General features: G+C 39.6%; 1 protein-coding gene, 1 non-coding gene and 1 pseudogene across 2 annotated transcripts; all 3 read left to right on the top strand.

The window, feature by feature from the left end:
• Window positions 1–203: 203 nt before the first annotated feature.
• SRGN (serglycin) lies at window positions 204–15,999 on the top strand. The gene is made up of 3 exons (XM_005911232.3): window positions 204–362; window positions 9,795–9,942; window positions 15,111–15,999. The coding sequence occupies exons 1-3, from the start codon at window positions 290–292 to the stop codon at window positions 15,340–15,342; spliced, it is 453 nt and encodes a 150-aa protein (XP_005911294.2). The 5' UTR covers window positions 204–289; the 3' UTR covers window positions 15,343–15,999.
• On the top strand, window positions 11,417–11,496 carry LOC138986160 (small nucleolar RNA U2-19). The gene has a single exon (XR_011463058.1). It is a non-coding gene; the product is annotated as a small nucleolar RNA U2-19 (small nucleolar RNA).
• On the top strand, window positions 11,621–11,684 carry LOC138986159 (small nucleolar RNA U2-30; annotated as a pseudogene).
• Window positions 16,000–20,329: the final 4,330 nt, after the last annotated feature.

The following is a 20,329-nucleotide window of genomic DNA, read 5'->3' as shown; positions in this document are numbered from 1 at the left end:
AAACAATTTCTAACAGGCAAGTGTCAAACAACAAAACTTTTGAGAAAGCAGACCTGGGGAGAGTTCACTGCAGTTTCATAACGGGTATGAAACTGCCTTTTTCTTTTTTTTCTAAATCTTTCTGGGGTTGATGTGGATCTCTTTCTATTTGTTCAGGAAACTGTGACGTGTGTTCTGGGCAGGGTTTGAGGTTTTGGAACCTTTTCAAAAAGGGACAGAGAGCACCCGGCTACACTTCCCTGCTGTGAGGTTGGTGTGTGAGTGGTGGAGCTGAAGCAAGTTGGTCACCATGCAGGTGCTCCTCCAGTGCGCTAGGCTTGTTCTGGCTCTTGCCTTCATCCTGTTTTCATCTTCAGTTCAAGGTAAGACCCAGTAATCTTGTCACCTTATAATGTTGTATGCCCCAGGGTCCACACAAATGATTATAGTCACTCTAAGGCATAGAATATAGTATATTATGGGAAAGTAGGCCGAGAAAAAAAAAAAGAATTTGGAGTAGCTGAACTCCTTAGAGTGAAGTTGGTTAAGTTTGGTACCAAAAAAAAAAAAGTTAAACTCTGAGGCAGCTACGGCCTTGTAAGTTCGTAAAATGATTGAAATGTATTATTTTATTGTCAGGTGAAAATGGCCTACAAATTTTTAAAGGTTCAAGAAAGGAATAGAGAAAATGGTTTAACCTCTATGTGCCCACATCTATCCCAAGTTTTAATAATTAGTGATGTTATAATTATTTTGACACTGGGAAATACTATTTTTAAAATCAGAGTAAATTTACTTGTATTTTCTCTTTTAAAAACCTGGTTCTAAGTGAAAATTCAATTACGTTTAGACACAGCTAATGAATACCCTCTCAGATTTTAAAGAAAGGCCAAAGAATTTTAGTAATTGTGTCGTTGCTCAGAGAAACAGCATATTTGGAAAATTCTTGTTAGGTCTATCTTTTAGGATTGTTTAGTCAGAATGAAACAACTTAAAAACCTTTAATGACTAAGAAAATGAAAATGATCAGTTTGTAAGAAAAACACAGTTTCTTCTCCTTTGGTAAATAAGGGATTATAGTCATGGCCTGATAAGTAGAAGGGAGAATTTATAGTAGAAAAACACTAAGTTCCTCCGCATCGTAAAGGAAATATTGAGTCATAGTGATGCACACATCTAGATACGTTTCTTCGAGGTGACTTCTAGTTGTCTTGTTTTTACTTCTGGTGGAAATGAAATTGTACACATAACCTCAGATACATTCATTATATATTGGAAATTTATAAAATCACTTTCTTCTTGTTATACAATTATTGAAGAAAAACCAGCAAATAATGTTGATGAAAACTTTCCATTAATCTATTTATTTTTTTAAAGGATAAAACATTGTCGATTGTAAGGAACAGGCTTTACTCCGATCTTTCAGGGAAAACCTTCAGCCAATGAAATAATTCCCTAATGTGTTCTGACAAGATCCAGGCAGTCAAGTCCGTGTTTGTAGAGCGGACCTGAGTGACCTGTTGGTGTTGGGTCTTCTCTGACCAGAGCTTGATGAATCTTTACATCTTCAAAATCTCCCAGAAATGTCACATTTCCCACTAAGATTCAATAGGGAAAACTAAAAACAAAACTGTTCTTTGTATAATAGGTATTTTCCAGAAAGTAGTGAAGAAACCGTTATAAAATTTTATAAAGTACTAATATTTATGCCATCACTAGGTACGTTTTGCTCTGTGTTGGGAAGGGAACCAAAAATGAGAGAATGAATAGACTGAAAAACTAGGGAGTTTCCAAAGGAGAAGTGCAGTTGGTATTGGAATTAAGGGTTTGTGCCTACATTTGAATAAGAAGGGAAATAGGCGCCCACCCACTGGCTCTGTGTGTGTGTGTGTGTGCGTGCGCGCACACGTGACATCAACTCAAGGCTGCGAAGAGGTCTCTATTTCATAATATTCTATGTGATGCCAGATATGATTCTGTAGCCCTCTTTCCCCACTTAAAAATACTTTTTTTTTTTAACCCATTGATTTAACGGAATGATCAATTCCACTAGGCTTTTGGCTTGTTTTTACTGAAACGAAACATCTCAGGTTACTGTATTAATTTGCTAGGGCTGCCATAACAAAGTACCACAGGCTGGGTGGCTTAAACAACAGGAATTTATTTCCTTACAGTTCTGGAGACTAGAAGTTCAAGATCAAAGTGTCGGCTGGGTTAGTTTCATCCTGAAGATTTTCTCCTCGGCTTGTAGATAGCCATCTTATCTCTGTCTTCACATGGTCCTTTGTGTGTTTCTGTGTCCCGGTCTCCTCTTCTTATAAGGACAACAGCCATACTGGATTAGGGCTCACCCATGTAAACTCATTATATCTCAACTATCTCTTTTAAGTCCCTATCTCCAAATACAGTCCTATTCTGAGGTATTAGGGGTTAGCACTTCAATACATTGAGTTGGAGTGACACAATTCAGTCCACATCAGTGACTATAAGTGAAGCTGAAATAAAAACATGCTATAAAAGTCCATCTATCAAGTGCAAAGAGTCGGAAGTTTGGCAAGGTGTGGGAGACCCTGGAGAGGACAGATGGCTAATCAATTTAATGTAGAGCTCCAGGAGATTACTGATGAGGCCTGTGAATCCCAAATTCTTTTATTAACTCTCTTTTTCAAAGATGCCCATAAAGAAGGAAAATGGAAAATCCATGAGCAGGTGTAGCCGGGGGGTCATTGCCAGACCCTATGTCCACTCTACACTGCCTCTGAGTTCACAATAATATTGATTCCACCAGTGTTCACTGCTGTTCAATTGTAAAGTGATTTAGCATCCATTCTCAGGTAAATGGTCATCACATTCCCTGTGAGGAGGAATTAATACCAATTTATAGAGACGAAAACTGGATCTTAGATTCATTATCTCATTTCCTCTTTACATCAACCTCTTGCAAAAAATGCGTGAGACTTGCCCTAGACCCATTACAACTAATTAATGGCAGAGCTGGTCACCTGATTTCAAGTTCAAATTAACTTTCTACGGCAATTTAGCTGTTTCCTAGGTGGAGTAGAGATTGTCTTTATTTAAAACAACCTTGCTTTGACTACAGCTCTTACTACAAAAACCACTGAGTTGAGGGACAGAGAGGGAGAAATTGAAAGTAAACTTGGAACTTTTTATAGCTTGTCAAAAAAACACACAAGGGTGAGCTGATTGGCCAGGAGGAAGCAGCTCCAACTTAGATAGTGGTGTCTGTTTGGATGCCACTAAACAATGAATGAAAATGGTCTTTTTTCTCCCCTAACACGGCAATTTTAAAGTTTTTCTAACAAACCCGCAGCAAGTCTCCATTAAGAATAGGAAATTAGTAAACTGTGATGACGTTGGGGAAATATTGATACTACAATGTAAAAAGATCCAGAGAGATTACTGGGGTAAGTTATTTGCCCAGTGTCAGAGGTTTATTTTTATAAATGGTAATATTTATTCATAGAAAGTGTTTTGCTAAAGTAGAACTAGTAGACTCTGTGTATGAGATGAAGACAGAGACACAGAGAGAAAGGACAGGGGTAGGCAGTGAGGGAAGTGATTCCAAATAAAAAACATTCTTCTTCCTTGCATCCACTACAGAATTAACTAGGAGACCTGTAAGTGGGACCTCTTAGGAAGATCATTTTTCTGTCCATGAGCATGTTTCCTCTTATGTTTTAAATTACGGTAATCACAAGACACTTCTCTCAAGCAGAAGAGAATCAAGATACTCCCACACATTGCGGGGTTGGAACTGTCGAATTTTCACATCCTGCCAACACTCTTGAATAAATATATCAGGAACTTGGTATCTGTAACCATGTTCTTTATTTTAAAGCAGATTTAAGATCCCCAGTCTGTGTTAATCATTTTGTAACGTGTAATAATGGAGGATCACTATGTTATGCATCTGAAACAAATATAGTGTTATAGGCCAGTCATACTTAAAAAGAAACCCACCTCATATTGTTTTATTTATATAAAATGTCCAATTTGGTAAAAAATACAGAGACAAAAAGTAGATTGATTACTGGTTACTTAGGGATGAGACACATAAGATACAGGAGTTGGATAGCTAAAGAACAGAGGATTTCTCTGTGATGATAAAATTGTTTTAAATTTGTGCACATACCTATGAACATGCTAAAAAAACCCCCACTGAAATGTACATATTAGAAGAGTGAATTGTGTGCCGGGTTAAATATGTTAAATACCAATAAAACTTTTTAAAATTAAAACAAATGAAGTAAAATCATCAGTCTCAAGTTGTTGTTTAGTCGCTAAGTCGTGTCTGATCCTTTGTGACCCCATGGACTGTAGTCTGCCAGGCTCCTCTGTCCATAGGATTTCCCAGGCAAGAATACTGGAGTGGGTAGTCATTTCCTTCTCCAGAGGATCTTTCTGACCCAGGGATCAAACCTGTGTCTCCTGCATTGTAGGATTCCTTACTGCTGAACCACCAGGGAAGCCCCAATCTCAAATTAGATAAACATTTTTTTGGAGAAGATGGACTTCTCCTTTTGATTTCTTATAAATTTTGGAACATCTTTATTGAGACAGAGTTCATATACCATACAATTCACCCATTTAAAGTGTACATCAATGGTTTTTTAGTATATTCACAGATATGTGCAACCATCACTATAGTCAATTTTAGAACATTTTCATTACCCAAAAAAGGAAATCCCTCTTGGGGACTTCCCTGGCAGTCCAGTGGTTAAGACTCCACACTTCCAGTGCAGGGGGCATGGGTTCGATCCCTGGTCAGGGAATTAAGATCCTACGTGCTGTGCCGTGCAGCTAATAATAATAAAAGTTGGAAAGAAATGTCTTGCCTTAAAGAGAATTTTCACATTCTATCTCTCAAAAAAAGAGGCTTGTTATAAATTTTAAAAGCTAAGATGCCAAACTCTAGAAAGATTTGTATTTTAGTTTTCTAGTTTATCAAAGTTGTGTTTTTTTAGCTAGTGAAAAGATACACTCTTTCACTTGGATTCTTCTTCGTAAACTATTAGTTTTACTTTTGTGTTTAACTTCCTGTCTATGCAGGCACTTTGTTGGTGTGATACTCAGTCATCATTGGCAGTAGAGGAGAATGTCTAGACCTGCTCTATCCAAAATGCTGGCCAGGAGCCTCGTGTGGCTACTAAGCACTTGAAATGTGTTAAATGTGGCAAGTCCAAACAGACCTGGTATAAGTGCAAAACGCACACCCGATTTAAAATCCTAGTATGAAAAAAAGTGTAAAATATCCATTAACAACTTACATTGTTTGTTGGATATGTTGGTTTAAGCAAAATGTTTTAAAATTAAGGTCACTTATTTCTTTTTTACTTTTTAAAATATGACTGTCCTAATATTGAAAATTTCATACATGTACAGATGGTTCCTCTTGTTTCTACTGGACTGCAGTGGTCTAGATGGCATAGGGTGTGAAGACATTGCCCTCTGCTGGAGGAGATGTTGAATTTTCACCCGACTTCACATGATGAAGCTTCTAAGCAGCAATTCATTAGATGGCAAAGTTCTTCAAGAAAGAATCAGAGAGGGAGAAAGAGCTAAAATGTATTAAATACCTACCATACACAAAGGCTTGTGCTAGATGTGTCACCTACTTCTATCTTGTTTAAGCTGGAACTCTTTGAAAATGAAAGCTGCTCAGTCCTGTCTGACTCTTTGCGACCCCATAAACTATACAGTTAGGCCATGGAATTCTCCAGGCCAGAATACTGGAGTGGGTAGCCTTTCCCTTCTCCAGGGGATCTTCCCGACCCAGGGATAAAACCGAGGTCTCTTGCACTTCAGGCAATTTCTTTACCAGCTGAGCCACCAGGGAAGCCCAAGAATACTGGTGTGGGTAGCCTATCCCTTCTCCAGTAGATCTTCCCAACCCAGGAATCAAACCTGAGTCTCCTGCATTGCAGGTGGATTCTTTACCAGCTGAGCTACCAGGAACTCTTTGGGATACTATTATTCCCATTTCAAAGATGAGAAATTGAGAATCAGAGAGGTGCTCAATGGTGGGACAGGAATTTAAATTTGGTTTATCTCTATCAGAGATAGGTCAATAGGTCGTTGTCATCCTCTTCATCACAGAAACTAGCATTTAAAGAGCTCTGACCATGGTGCCAGGTACTGTTCTAAGAACCTAATATTTGTATCTTATTATGACATCTATTACTGTCCACATTTTATGGATGAGGAAACTGAGGTACAGGGAGGTTACAGTTATATAGCTAGTAAGGGTTGGCCATTGTGATGTCATCTGGCAACCTTACCTTCAGCCTCTAAGCGGTGACAAAGCTAAGCCATTCTGGATGACTAGTGTCCCAGACCAGAAATTTGTAAGCTATATATTCAGGAAATATGGGAAAGAGTACAACAGAGTAGTAGTCCTAAAAGAAAGAAAAAAATGAAAGCAAGACAGAAAGAAAGAAGAAAAACAATGGGAGAACATTTCTACATTAGAGTCTTTGCTTTGTTTATATTTTAAAAGAATATTGTTTATTACAGTGATTTAGAAAACAAAGTGAGAAAAAAATCACCAGAGCCTACCACTACAGCTATTTCTGTGTATTTCCTCCCATCCCCATATCTATATATGTAGTTGTATTAACAACTGTTATGCATAGAATGGCATTCTGCTATTTTTAACTCATTTTTTAATATAAATTTTCCTATGATGCTATGTAGTCTTTTCCATAGCTACTACTTTTTTTCCATTTGGTTAATATTCTCTCATATTAATGCCTCATAATTAATCTCAGAGTTTTCTCTTGTTTTGATTAGTTATTTAGTTAGTTAGTTTTCCTATTTTATTGAACAGCATCATGAATTCTTTATATGTTCCCCTCCATATATATGTATATCTTAATGAAACCTAATAAAGCTATATTTATAAAATTAATCAGAAATATTAACTAGGACAAAGTTGAGTATAAATAGACATAATAGAGGTTCATAAGGAAAGAGAACATTTTGCAAAATTCTGTGGGTCTGCAGTCTTTTAGGAACAAAGTCCTTGGCCATCCCATTTAGATATAAAGTGAATTTGACCTTGGTAGAGGCTCCCCTTTTCAACCTCTGATAGTTGAGAAGGGAAACAACTTGTGCATACTTTCTGAGAAATACTAACACCCAGAAGGAAAGAAAACTCTAAAATTTATAGTCTCTAGGGGTTTGGGTAATGAGATTAGGAGTAATTTTTTTTTCTTTGTTTGCTACATTTTTCAAAGTTTTAAGGAATATCTAAATAAACTCTCCACTTTTAGGAGAGAGTACTATAAAAGGTAGAGAGCCCTCTAGACCCAGAGTTAAAGTCAGAAAACTTTTGACAAGTAGCTGTATGAGTCCATTTACATAAAATCTAGAAAATGCAAACTAATTTATAATGACAGAAAGAAGACTGATGATTGAGGGGGTTTGGGGGGAGTCAGGAGAAGGGAGGGAGAAGGGCAGGATCACAGAGGGGCACAAGAAAACTCTGGGGGATGTTGGATATGTTCATACCCTTAATTGTGGTGTGCTGTATCCACTTGTCGAAACATTAGATTGTACACTTTAAATATGCACAGCTGTTGAATGTCAAATCCACCTTAATAAAGCTATTAAAAATAAAAATAATTAATTTTGAAAGATAATACATAAGTATAACTCACGAATCTAAAAGTTCAAAAGGATATGCAGTGAAAAGTCAGTGTTCTTCCTTCCACTCTCTTCTAGCCACCAATTCCCTCCACTAACATGATCAGTTTGTTGGGTATCTTTTAAGAGGTGTTCTGTGCATGTAAGCTTGTATGTAAATAAATTCCAAAAAACCACAACACACACAAATGGTTAACACACAATGCATAGTGTTCTTTACTTTTTTTAACCTTGGAGGGAGTTCCCTCGAAGTCCAGTGGTTAAGACTCCATGCTTTAACTACTGAGGACATGTTCAAATCTCTGTTCGGGGAACTAAATTCTTGCAAGTCACATAGCATGGCCAAAAATATATATATATGTACACACACACACACACACATACATATACATATATGTACTATGTATACACACACACTTGGAGATTATTATATATCAGTACCCAGAGAACTGCCACATTATTTTAATAGCTGCATAGTATTGTAGGCTGCACCTTAATTCATTAACATTTAATTTTATAGTCTTTGGTACTGCAAAAAATATTGCAGTGATTATCCACAACACTGTTCTTCATTTTATTTTGTTTTCTTAAATATGTGTTATCAATTGCATCTCAATCTGTACAGAGCAATAATGTACTGGGCTTTCAAACTCTTGCAGGAAGTGGGACCCCTTCCACGGCCTAAGAGTGGATTCTTGTCTAACACTCAGAAATAAATTGTCCAAGAAGACACATGTACTGAGAAAGCAAGAGACTTTATTGGGAAGGGACACCTGGGCAGAGAGCAGCAGGGTAGGGCACCCAGGAGAACTGCTTTTCCATGTAATTCGCAGTCTCAGGTTTTTGGTAATGTGGTTAGTTTTCAGGTTGTCTCTGGCTAGTTATTCTGACTCAGGGTCTTTCCTGGTAGCATGCACATCACTCAGTTAAGATGGATTCTAGTGAGGAGGATTCTGGGAGGTTTGTAGGACATATGGACTGTCATCTCCTCTTTCTTTTTGACCTTTCCTAAATGCTTCCGCGTGGTAGCTTGTTAGTCTGCATTCTTTACCAGGACCTCCTACTGTATGATAGATAACTTGAGCAAGTGCTAACGATGGTGCTTGGCCAGGACAAGGTAGCTTTAGTCTGTGGTGCCCCTAACAAAATCTCCTTTTCTGCTTTTCAGGAGTTTTAGATGTGCTCCTTCATGTTAGGTGATGATTAGCTGTACTTGTGTGAATCAAATATGTACTTGAGGTTGGGGAGGAGACGATCCTTCGGCAGGGTAGTGAAGTATATCTCACCACCAGGGCTCCATCCTTGCTAAACTGAGGAATAAAATTTATTTTGTAAATTAATAAGCGATCTCCTATATAACCTCTTAACACAGGATATGGAGCCTTTATGTAGAAATTAAAAGAGGCTGTGAAAGCCCAGCTTTGGTGAACAGAAGAGCCTCGACTTTTGAAATCTCTGACTAGATGTGAGGCCAAAGAAAGAGGTTATGTTTTTAATCTGCTTTTCATTCTCAAGAATACCACATGGCCCCAAAGAATTAGGGTTCTGTAATATCTCAGGACTATTTGGTACATTTCTTAACCTTTCTGAACATAATTTGACTCCTCTCTATCAGAAGAGGCAGACTTCGGGGTCAAATAGAAGGTTGAATTCTGGGTGCTTAGTACCTGTGCAGCCTCAGTTTTCCTTTGTATAAAATGGAAATAATAGTACAGAGACAATAATAGTTAATATTATTAGGCGTTTATTTACTGTGTGCCTGGCACTATGTTAAGATCTTTACATGCATTTTCTCAGTTAATTTTTGTGACCAGCTTATTAAAAAGAGATACTCTTAGTACCTGAGTTTTCTGGTGGGTACTTGGGGAAGTGAAGGTTTCACAGGTCACCAGTAGCAGAGGCAGCTAACTGCCAAAGCCTATTCTAATGTGAAACTCTAGGCCACTTTGCACAGGTGTAGTGTGAGAAGCATAAACTATGTATAAAGGGCTGGGAAACAGTGGGTGCTCCTGTTATATTAGGTCATAAAACCTGGCCACACCTTACCTACCAAATTTAAAATCTATTTAATTAAAAATTTCTTAGGGAAAGAGTGATTAGAAGCTGTGTAAGAGATACTTATTGACCATGCGGTTTCCTTGTTTGGGCAGGTTCTCCCGTGCAGAGAGCCAGGTACCAGTGCAATCCTGACAGTCCTGACAGTAATTCTGCAAACTGCATTGAAGAAAAGGGAACAGCGTTTGATATACTTCGAGGTGAATCCAGCAGAATCCCGCCTCCAAGGACTGACATTTCCCGGTAAGTGGACTTTCTTGATTTTACTTTTGTCAACCTCTGTTGAGATCTTGGCATGGAGGTAGAAGGGTTGCCCAGAGTGTTTTCTTTAGGCTCTTGCTTCCATGGTTCAGTTTTCACTGCATAGTACAGGGTAAAACTGTAGTGTACTTACTGGTATATGAGATGTACAAGAATACATGACTCACACTTTCGCAAGGTCTTTTTCTGGTGGCAGAAACAAAAATTGAATACTTTTCACCAATAGGTATTGAAAATAATTGAACATTATTTTATTAATGTAAATAGAGCATATTATATATTAAAATCCAGTACAAGTCTATCACCTGAGTGGATAAACAAAATGTGACATATACATAAAGTATAATATTATTTGACCATAAGAAAGAAGTACTGATAAATGCTGCAACATGGCTGAATCTGGAAAACATTATGCAAAGTAAAGAGAACCAGACATAAAAAGCCACATATTATATGATTCCATTTATATGAAGTGTACAGAAATAGGCAAAACCCACAGAAAATAGAGTGGTTGTCAAGGACTGTGGGGGAGGGAGGAATAAAGAGTGACTGCCATTACTGCTGCTAAGTCACTTCAGTAGTGTCTGACTCTGTGCGACCCCATAGACGGCAGCCCACCAGGCTCCCCCGTCCCTGGGATTCTCCAGGCAAGAACACTGGAGTGGGTTGCCATTTCCTTCTCAATGCATGAAAGGGAAAAGTGAAAGTGAAGTCGCTCAGTGTGTCCGACTCTTAGCGACCCCATGGACTGCAGCCCACCAGGCTCCTCCGTCCATGGGATTCTCCAGGCAAGAGTACTGGAGTGGGGTGCCATTGCCTTCTCTGGTGACTGCCATTAGGTACAGAATTTTTGAGGGGTAATAAAAATGTTCTGTTTAGATAGCAGTGATAAAAAAAAAAGAAATTAGGGGAAGGAAGAATAAGTCCCCGTCACTCATAAAAAAGAAAGCCATACCTCTTCTTGATCAAATAAAACCTGCCTTATACTTGCAAAAAGGATCCAATAGGAATTCATAAGTAACAAAAAATTGTATTAGAGCCCATTATTTCACTGAATATCAAAGTTACATGTGGCAAAGATATATTATGAAAAGAATTATCATAAAAGTTTTAATATTCAGGCTTAAATAGAAAATCACTCTCCTGGGACTTCCCTGGTGGTCCAGTAAGAATCCTCCTGCCAATGCAGGGGACACGGGTTCAATCCCTAGTCCAGGAACTGAGATCCCACATGCCGCAGAGCAACTAAGCCTGTCAGCCACAACTACTGAGCCCATGTGCTCTAGAGCCTGTGCTTTGCAATAAGAGAGGCCACTGAAGTGAGAAGCCTGCACACGGCAACTGGAGAATAGCCCAAGAGAGTGGTTTTCTGCTCACTGCCAGTAGAGAAAGCCCACTCACAGCAACAAAGACCCAGCACGGCCAATAAATAAATCTTTTTTAAAAAAATGAAGTGAATCAGTGATGAAAATAGCCAAATCTGAGCATCTGAAGATCTCCTAGTCTACCTGATGTATGATCTCTGTAGTTCTGAGAAGCAAAGAATAATTGAAAATAAGGTGTGCATGTGTGTAAAAGTAACAATGGATAACTGAGGACTTACAGGTGAGTGAGTGAGAATTGGCTGCAGGTGTGTGTGTATAAAAGGCTGATCAGTTCTGAGCAATGACGAAAAGGTTTTACTACAGACCTTTATAAAGATTTCTACACTTGATCTGAGCTCTAAATTAAAGAAAAAAATAATAAATAAAAGAAAATCACCCTTCTTAAAGCCACATAAGTCATTGTGCCCAAACCAGGTAAGCCTATTATCACTTTGGGAATGCTGGCAACCCCCTTCATCACTGAAATTATATCATCACCATCCTCACAATACAACTCTGCAAGCCTGTGCTTCTGTTTTAATTCTCCAGCACAAAGTTTGAACCTGATGTTACAACTTCCTCCATTATTTTAAGTCATGGATTTCAATACTAATCATTTAATCTAAAATATTAGAGGAATAACCTAAGTCCTCCACAACAGCTATTTTATACTATTTCTTCCCTCCTCAAATCTCCATAATCTTCCACACTCTTTGACATAAATTGTAGCAATATTTTTTCTGGATCTGTGTCTCATGGCAAAGGAAACAGAAGCAAAAGTAAGCAAATGGGACCTAACTAAACATAAAAGATTTTGCACAGCAAAGGAAACCATTGACAAAACAAAGAGATGACCTACTGAAATGGGAGAAAATATTTACAAATGATATGACTGATAAGGGGTTAATATCTAAAATATATAAACAGCTCACATGACTCAACAAACAACCTGAAAAGTGGGCCGAAGATCTGAACAGACATTTTCCCAAAGAAGAATGTGCAACACACACATGAAAAGATGCTCAACATCACTAATCACTAGAGAAACGCAACTAAAACCCACACAAAATATCACCTCACACCTGTCAGAAAGGCTGCCATCGAAAAGACCACAATTAAAAAATGTTGGTGATGATGTAGGAAAAGAGAACTCCTGTACACTGTTAGTGGGAATGTAAATTGGTGCAATCACTGTAGAAAACTCAGAAAACTAGAAATGGAATTGCCATATACTCCTGCAATTGCATTCTTAGATATTTGTCCAAAGGAAATGAAAATACTAATTTGAAAAGATATATGTACCCCAATGTTCACAGCAGCATTATTTACGATAGCCAAGATGTGGAAGCAACCTAAGTGCCCATCAACAAGATGAATGGATGGAGACGATGTGATACACACACACACACACACGGACACACATGTTGGAATACTACTCAGGCATAAAAATCCAAGATATTTTTCCCATTTGTAACAACATGGATGGACTTGGAGGGTATTATGCTTAGTGAAATAAGCCAGAGAAAGACAAAGACTGCATATTACTTATATGTGGAATCTAAAAAAATAAAACAAATTCATGAATATAACAAAAAAGAGATACACAAATATAGAGCACAAACCAGTGGTTACCAATGGGGACAGGAAAGTGGGGAGGGGCAAGATAGGGGCAAGGGATTAAGAGGTACAAAATACTATGAATAAAACAATCTACAAAGATGTATTATATATAACAGGGAATATGGTCAATATTTTATAATAGGTATAAATAGAACATAACCTTTAAATAGTTTTTTAAACATCTGTATAATCTTCCCTTTTCTCGGCCAGTAACTTTCCTTCCTGTTCTGAAACTCCTGTCACCATGGATGCACAGCCTCTCCTTCTGTGTCAGTCTTGGACTCTTTTGCTCTCAGATGCATTTCTTCTCCTCCCCATCCCTGCTCTGTATTGGGTGGAGGGATGAGGGCTGATCCCTGTAATCTGCATTTCTCATACTCCCAGATCTGTGGCTGAGTTTGGCCAATGGGATGCCCAGAAGGGAGACTGCTCAGCATGGGTGGCAGGGAGAGAGAAGTCTGTTTCTTCTCATTCCTGCCTTGGTGGCACCTCTGGCAAGGCTAATATCTCATACATGACTTCAGCTTCCACCAGCGCTCTTGGTCCCTGGGCTTAGGTAGTACCACTTCGTCTCCTGTCCTTCTAGCCCAGGGAGAGCAGTGTTTTCTTGCTGTTGCTCATCTCTGGAGTTCCTCACTGTTCCCTATTTGGCTTTCCTTCTTTTCCATCTCATGTGTAAGCAATTCCCTGTCTTAAATATTTAGATTAAGTTTCCTGATTGGACTCTGACTGTGGCAGCTTTGAAGGCCACCTTCCTTGTGCTGGGTATCTTATCTGATGCACCTTCTCCAGGACTTTAATTCTGCAGTCCACCCTCTGAAGCCAGCATTAATCTGCAGACACTCTCTAGTATCACCTACTTTTAGGTAAAATCTTCTCTTTGATTCTGCTTCCTCTCCAGCTGTTGTCCCTTTCTCTGCTTACTGTCACCCCTCTCCTCTCCTCAACCCCTGCTGGTTCTACCATCTACCCAGAGTGCTTGGTGGAAGCACTTACTTTTTTTCTTTTTCTCTTTTTATTTTTTGGCTGCTTGGCATGTGGGATCCAAGTTACCTGACCAGATATCGAACCTGAGCTCTCAGCAGTGAAAGCTTGGAGTCCTAACCACTGAACCACTAGGGAATTCCCAATTTAAGTTCTTTTTTATTTTCCTTCACACTGGCAAAAATTCTGAGGGAATTTAAAACTTTGTAAACATTTAAACTGGGATTCCCTGGTGGCTCAGTCTGTAGAGAATCCACCTGCAATGCAGGAGACCTGGGTTCGATCCCTGGGTTGGGAAGATCCCTGATGGAGTATTCTTGCCTGGAGAATCCTCATGAACAGAGAAGCCTGGCAGACTACAGTCCACAGGGTCACAAAGAGTTGGACATAACTAAGCGACTGAGCACACACAAACTGAATTGTTAACATGTTGGTATATATAATTCTTGACTTGTTACAAAGAATTACCTAAGAGTGAGCTTTGTTGAAGTACTGTGAAGTTATTAGAAGTTTTGTAGAAATTTTAAATTAGGAAAAATATCATCTATCTATTGAGTGGGAGAAAGTATAAAAATGGGAACATTTCTGTTAAAAAACAAAAGAAAGAAATTCCAAATATAGGATTGCCATGTTAGTGATAGCATTTTGTATCCATCTGCAATGAGCAGATGTGGAACTGATAAAGGCAATGAGTTAGTTACACTATGCTATGCTAAGTCACTTCAGTCGTGTCTGACTCTGTGTGACCCCATAGACGGCAGCCCACCAGGCTCCCCCATCCCTGGGATTCTCCAGGCAAGAACACTGGAGTGGCTTGCCATTTCCTTCTCCAATGCGTGAAAGTGAAGAGTGAAAGTGAAGTCGCTCAGTCATGTCTGATTCTTAGCGACCCCATGGACTGCAGCCCACCAGGCTCCTCCATCCATGGGATTCTCCAGGCAAGAGTACTGGAGTGGGGTGCCATCGCCTTCTCCGTTAGTTACACTAAGTGTATGCAAACATGTGGAAAGGCTGACTTATTTTTTTGTTTCAAAGCATTAAATAACTGGAAACTTTTAACTTCTAATTTCAGCAACTGAGTCACTACATTTACTTTCTTACCTTAAAAAATGTTTCATGATTATCTTTTTATGTCTCAAACTTTAATGGTTTTTTTCCCTCTTTTTTTCTGTCTTACTTCAGACTGATGAATTCCAAGAATTTGAATGAAGTCTTCCCTCTTTCTGAGGACATCTCAGGATCAGGTTCTGGAGCAGAATCTGGAAGTGGCTTCCTAAATGAAATAGAAGAGGAATACCAACCAGTAGAAGAAAACGATGCTTTTTATTACACCTTTAGATCTAGGAAGAGAAATGTGCTCTCATACAACCAGGACTTGGGGCAGGATGGACCAGAAGAGGATTTTACTATATAAAAGAGAGGGTTTCCCATCTTCACACCAGGCAATGTATTTTGTATACCATGGTTAAATGATTAATTTGAGGACAAAAAGCTTTTTAGAAAACTTAAAACATCTGAAAGGGAAGTAAGTTTTATCATCTTTTTTTTCTCATGGATTCTTAAAGCCTCCTTTATCTATCCTGTTGTCCTGGAAAATACCTGCATTTCTTATGTATCATATTCAACAACATCACTATGAAATTAGCTAGACTCTCCATATCTATAAATTTGCTTTAAAGAATAAATTATAGTGTTTTTAAAAAAATTAGTTGGAGAAACTAATTGAGAAGCACTATTTCATATCTAAGTCTTCATGAAGCTGACTCTGATTACAAAATCTAGAGATGCCTCTTTTTTGTGAAAAGACACAGACACAACATACCATGAATGTACAGAAGAGGTATTTAACATGTTTTACAGTATGAAGTTTACTGTTCTAATATCACCATCAAATGTGTTTGCAAGCTAGTGGACATTGCTTGCTTAGAAGTGTGATTGCTGCCACATTTAGAAACTCAACACCTAAATTAAAGCACAGTTGTGTTCTCAATACTTCATGTTGCATTACCTTTTCCCCTGGATATCTATATATGTGCAAACAGTCTATTAAAGCAGAAGTATTATCAAAGGGTTACGCTGTCTGGGCTCTCTTTTGTTCATGAAAGGATTATTTTTGTTTAAATGTTTCTAGATTCTCATCAAGTGTAAATTTACTTTACAGTGAGACCACATTTTATAACTAGAATCAAATCCTATTAACTAGCAGATGAAGAAAACAATCATTATATAGAAAGAGGGTTATTCTTGTCCAAACACTTCCTCTTCTTGAAGGCTATACTGTACCCATCCCTGTTCCCCCTAGTTTTGAAAAGCCTGTCATGGATCCTGCACTATCCGGAGCCCCTCTTCAGAACTGATACCTTATTGAACTTAACCTCTGTGGAAGAGATGCACCTTGTCTAAGGCCACACCACTTCCCACAGCAGCCTTCACCCAATGCCTGGTCCATGTGGGATACCAGATTCCTCCCCTGAACTTGGGACAACTTGGCAGGGAAATCACAGATTCAGAATTCCCTGAGGATTTGGCTAAGGCTTTGTTGGGACTGCTTTGTAGCTCGGTTTCTTCTTTTACTTAGTCTTGCTTCCTTGTGTCCCCCCGAGAGAGCTCCCTTAGGAACTTTATGCACACTAGTTTTCATATCAATGTTTCTTCCATGGAGATTCCAACCTGAGAAAGTTGGTGCTAGGATGGGGAGAAAGCAGTTGCTAAAATGAGATTTTGCAGCTGGATCACTTACCGTCTTGGCTGGTAACAAGGACCCTATCCCTGGCTGTAAGTTCAGAAAACACACAAGAGAGCATTGCAATTATTCAGACTTGCACTGATGATGAACTGAGATGGTGTAGCAGTGGAAGGAAGTGCACCAGGGTGCAGTATATGAAACATCTGAGAATATGGAGAAGCAGTAATTATAAAGATGATGGCATTAGGTAGCTCTTGCTGGAGATAATTAATGAAAGATCAAGGATGATTAATTAAAGACTAACTGTGAAAACCAATGGGTCTCCTCAGCAGCATATTAAGAAACTCTCTTCTGCAGTGGGAGGGCTGGAAAAGTTGAGGCCCAGGTCCAGGATATAATCAGAAGAATAGAAGAGTTCAAGAATGTTAAGGTGCCAATCTAACCAAGTCTGTTATACAACATCAGGACCCTGATTTGGAAAGTACTGGACCTCAGAAATGAGGGCATCTGGGTATAAATGTATCTGGGTCGATACATTCAGAATTTGAACCCCTAAACTTCTTCAAACCCTTTGGTTTTATAGAATAGGCTCACTCCTTAAAAATTAATTCTTTCCTCTGGCTTGAAGATGGTTAAGAGGCCTATGCCCTTTAAGGCCATATGCACTCTCCCTCAAGGTCTGCCCCACCTCCCTGCCTAGCCAACAGATCCATAACTAAAGTTACATTATAAACCAACAGGAGAGTGTTGGGCCTGGCAAGGAGGAAAGGTGAAGGTTCTACAGAACTTAGTTGTTATGCACCTCAGAAGCCAAGAGAGTGTCTATGAGACTTAACTCTATTGTTGTTTGGTCGCTAAGTCATGTCTGACTATTTTGTGATCCCATAGACTATAGCCCGTCAGGCTCCTCTGTCCATGGAATTTCCCAGGCAAGAATACTGGAGTAGGTTGCCATTTCCTTCTCAGGAGATCTTCCCAGCCCAGGGATTCAACTGCATTGGCAGGCAAATTCTTTACCTCTGAGCAACTAGGGAAGCCCAACTTAATTCCAAGAGTGCTAGATCAAGGGATGGAGACAAATCATAAAGTTGGATAAGGAAGTGTTCACCAGTACAGAAGTGTTAGGGGAATCACTGACCCAAACTGCCTTACCCTGTTCAAGCAACTCAGTATTAACACTCGTATGAGTTACAGGTGATTAACAACAGTTAACTTGTATGAGTTACCAGTGGTTAACAACAGGCAGTCCAAGCAAGGAATGTGGAACTGACAGGCTACCACCAACTGGAAGGATTTGGGAAAGGTCAAAAGGGAGAGGAGACACAAGTCAGTATGTCTTACCAATCTCCCAGGATCTTTGTCACTAGAATCCATCTTGGCTGAGTAATGTGTGCAGCACCAGAAAGGACCCTGAGTCAGAATGATTGGCCAGAGACAACTCGGAAACTTACTCCATTACCATAAAACCTGAGACTGTGAGCCACATGGCAGAACAGTTCTAGGTTCCCTTATCCTGCTGTTCTCTGCCCAGGTGTCCCTTGCCAATAAAGTCTCTTTGTCAGCATGTGTTCTCCTCAGACAATTCATTTCTGAGTGTTAGCCAAGAGCCTACTCTCAGGCCCTGAAAGGGTCCCCATTCTTGCAACAGGAGTACTCATCCAGGAAACATGTTTTATCATCCTGGTAAGAACCCTGGGAGAAAGTGTTGACATACTCTAGAATGGCCCTTAGGAGCCTGGAGAAAATAAAAGCTCACCTTAAGTAGAAATGCTAGAACTACTATGGCAGACAGTGGAAAAGGGGTCAAAAATTTAAGGAAGTGAGCATGCTAGAATGGACAGATTGTGTAAGCTCTAAAAACCGACCAAATGGCTTGGTTCTGTAGGAAAGTCAAAGCAATGAAGAATATGCTGCCAAGAGGGACAGCATCTCTGAACTATCATTGGTAGCTCTCCCCTTACAGGGCAGAGTTGATGGTAGAAGGTTGTTAGAGAATTGGGCTCACTAATAGCAGTGGGAATGATGGGCATCCCAAAATAAGAGAGGCCAGGTGAAGCTGTTCAGCCATCAGAAGCCAGATGGTATGATTATCATGTGAGCAAGGTCAGAATGGAAAGCAGGGAAACCTGATGGGCAAAGTTATGAAGTGGCATCTTCAGAGGTAACATAGTTGGTTAACAGTCTGCACCCAGTTCCATTGCAGTAGGGGTAGAGAGAAGGAAATGGCAACCCACTCCAGTATTCTTGCCTGGAGAATCCCAGGGATGGGGGAGCCTGGTGGGCTGCCGTCTATGGGGTCGATAAGAGTCGGACACGACTGAGCGACTTCACTTTCACTTTTCCCTTTCATGCATTGGAGAAGGCAATGGCAACCCACTCCAGTATTCTTGCCTGGAGAATCCCAGGGACAGGGGAGCCTGGTGGGCTGCCGTCTATGGGGTCGCACAGAGTCGGACACAACTGAAGCGACTTAGCAGCAGCAGCAGCAGCAGCAGTGAGGGAGTAGGGAGGAATTTCCCCACACCAACAAGCAAGTTTCTGACATCAGCTAGGTTTCTTACAATTCAGCTCAATTCTGACACTGTCTACCTGGAGTCAGCATCAGATTCCACAGGGTAAAGGCTCGGCCCCATAAGACTTCTCTTCACCTCAGATGCCTAGGTTGTTTCCTATGCCTCTAACTGATGGGGTATAAATTGGAGCTTCCAATGGTCCCCTCCTCAGGTTCAGCTAATTTGCTAAAGCAACTTACAAAACTTGGAGAAACATTTTACTTACTTGACCACCAGTTTATTATAAAAGCTTATAACTTGAGCTAGATGAAGAGATACCCAAGATGAGTTTCCAAATAACCTTGTGGAGTTTAGGGCCTGGTGTTTTGCTGAAAGTTTTAACTTTCAGGTTTGAAGGATTCATTAACAAAAGAAACCACTCATTTTACAGAAATAAACAATTTTAATATTTTTTTTAAAAGTTAGCATTATCTTTTTAAATTTTTAAATTAATTTATTTTAATTGGAGGATAATTACAACATTGTGGTTATTGCCATACATTGACATGAATCAGACACAGGTGCATAATTTCAATATTTAATAGTGAATTGTCTAACTTATTTTCAACATATGATCATGAAAAGCAAAGATAAATAGAAACAGCAGAGGAGAGTAACAGTACATATATCACCAAATTGGGCCGACTAACATCCAGGTTGAAATAGCACTGGGAAGTCCTGAGTAACAGCAATCTGGAGTCCCAGTTGGGAAAAGGTCCTGGGCAGTGTGTCCCTGCCATGGGCAAGACTACAAATTGAGTTTGGGGGCTCTTTATAATCCAGGGCCACAAACTGATATCATCATCAGTTTGAGAGCAAATATGCAGCTCTGGTTTCACATTAATCTTTTTACAATGCTGTTTATCTGGTGAGTAATGAGATTTTTTGAGACCCTGGGAGATTGGCCAGATCTTCAGGGGCTTCCCTATCTTATCTGTAGTGCCGCTTGGCTTACTGGTAACAATTGGTGCACTCACAAGCAGGCACATGGTCAGGCAGTGTCTAGGCAGGCCAGAAGCAAGATGAGAGGCTTGCTCTGCTTTCTTGTCTCTGAAGTCTGAACAAGACTTCCTCCTTTTTAATTTCCCTAACACCTGGCACAGTGGCAAGCAGAAGGTTCTGGTTCCCCAATCTGGAAGTTCTCTGAACCCTGTCCTTTAGGT

This window comes from Bos mutus, chromosome 28 (genome assembly GCF_027580195.1).
Source record: "Bos mutus isolate GX-2022 chromosome 28, NWIPB_WYAK_1.1, whole genome shotgun sequence".
Classification (NCBI taxonomy): Eukaryota; Metazoa; Chordata; class Mammalia; order Artiodactyla; family Bovidae; genus Bos; species Bos mutus.
This window is presented reverse-complemented; position numbering and strand designations above follow the sequence as displayed.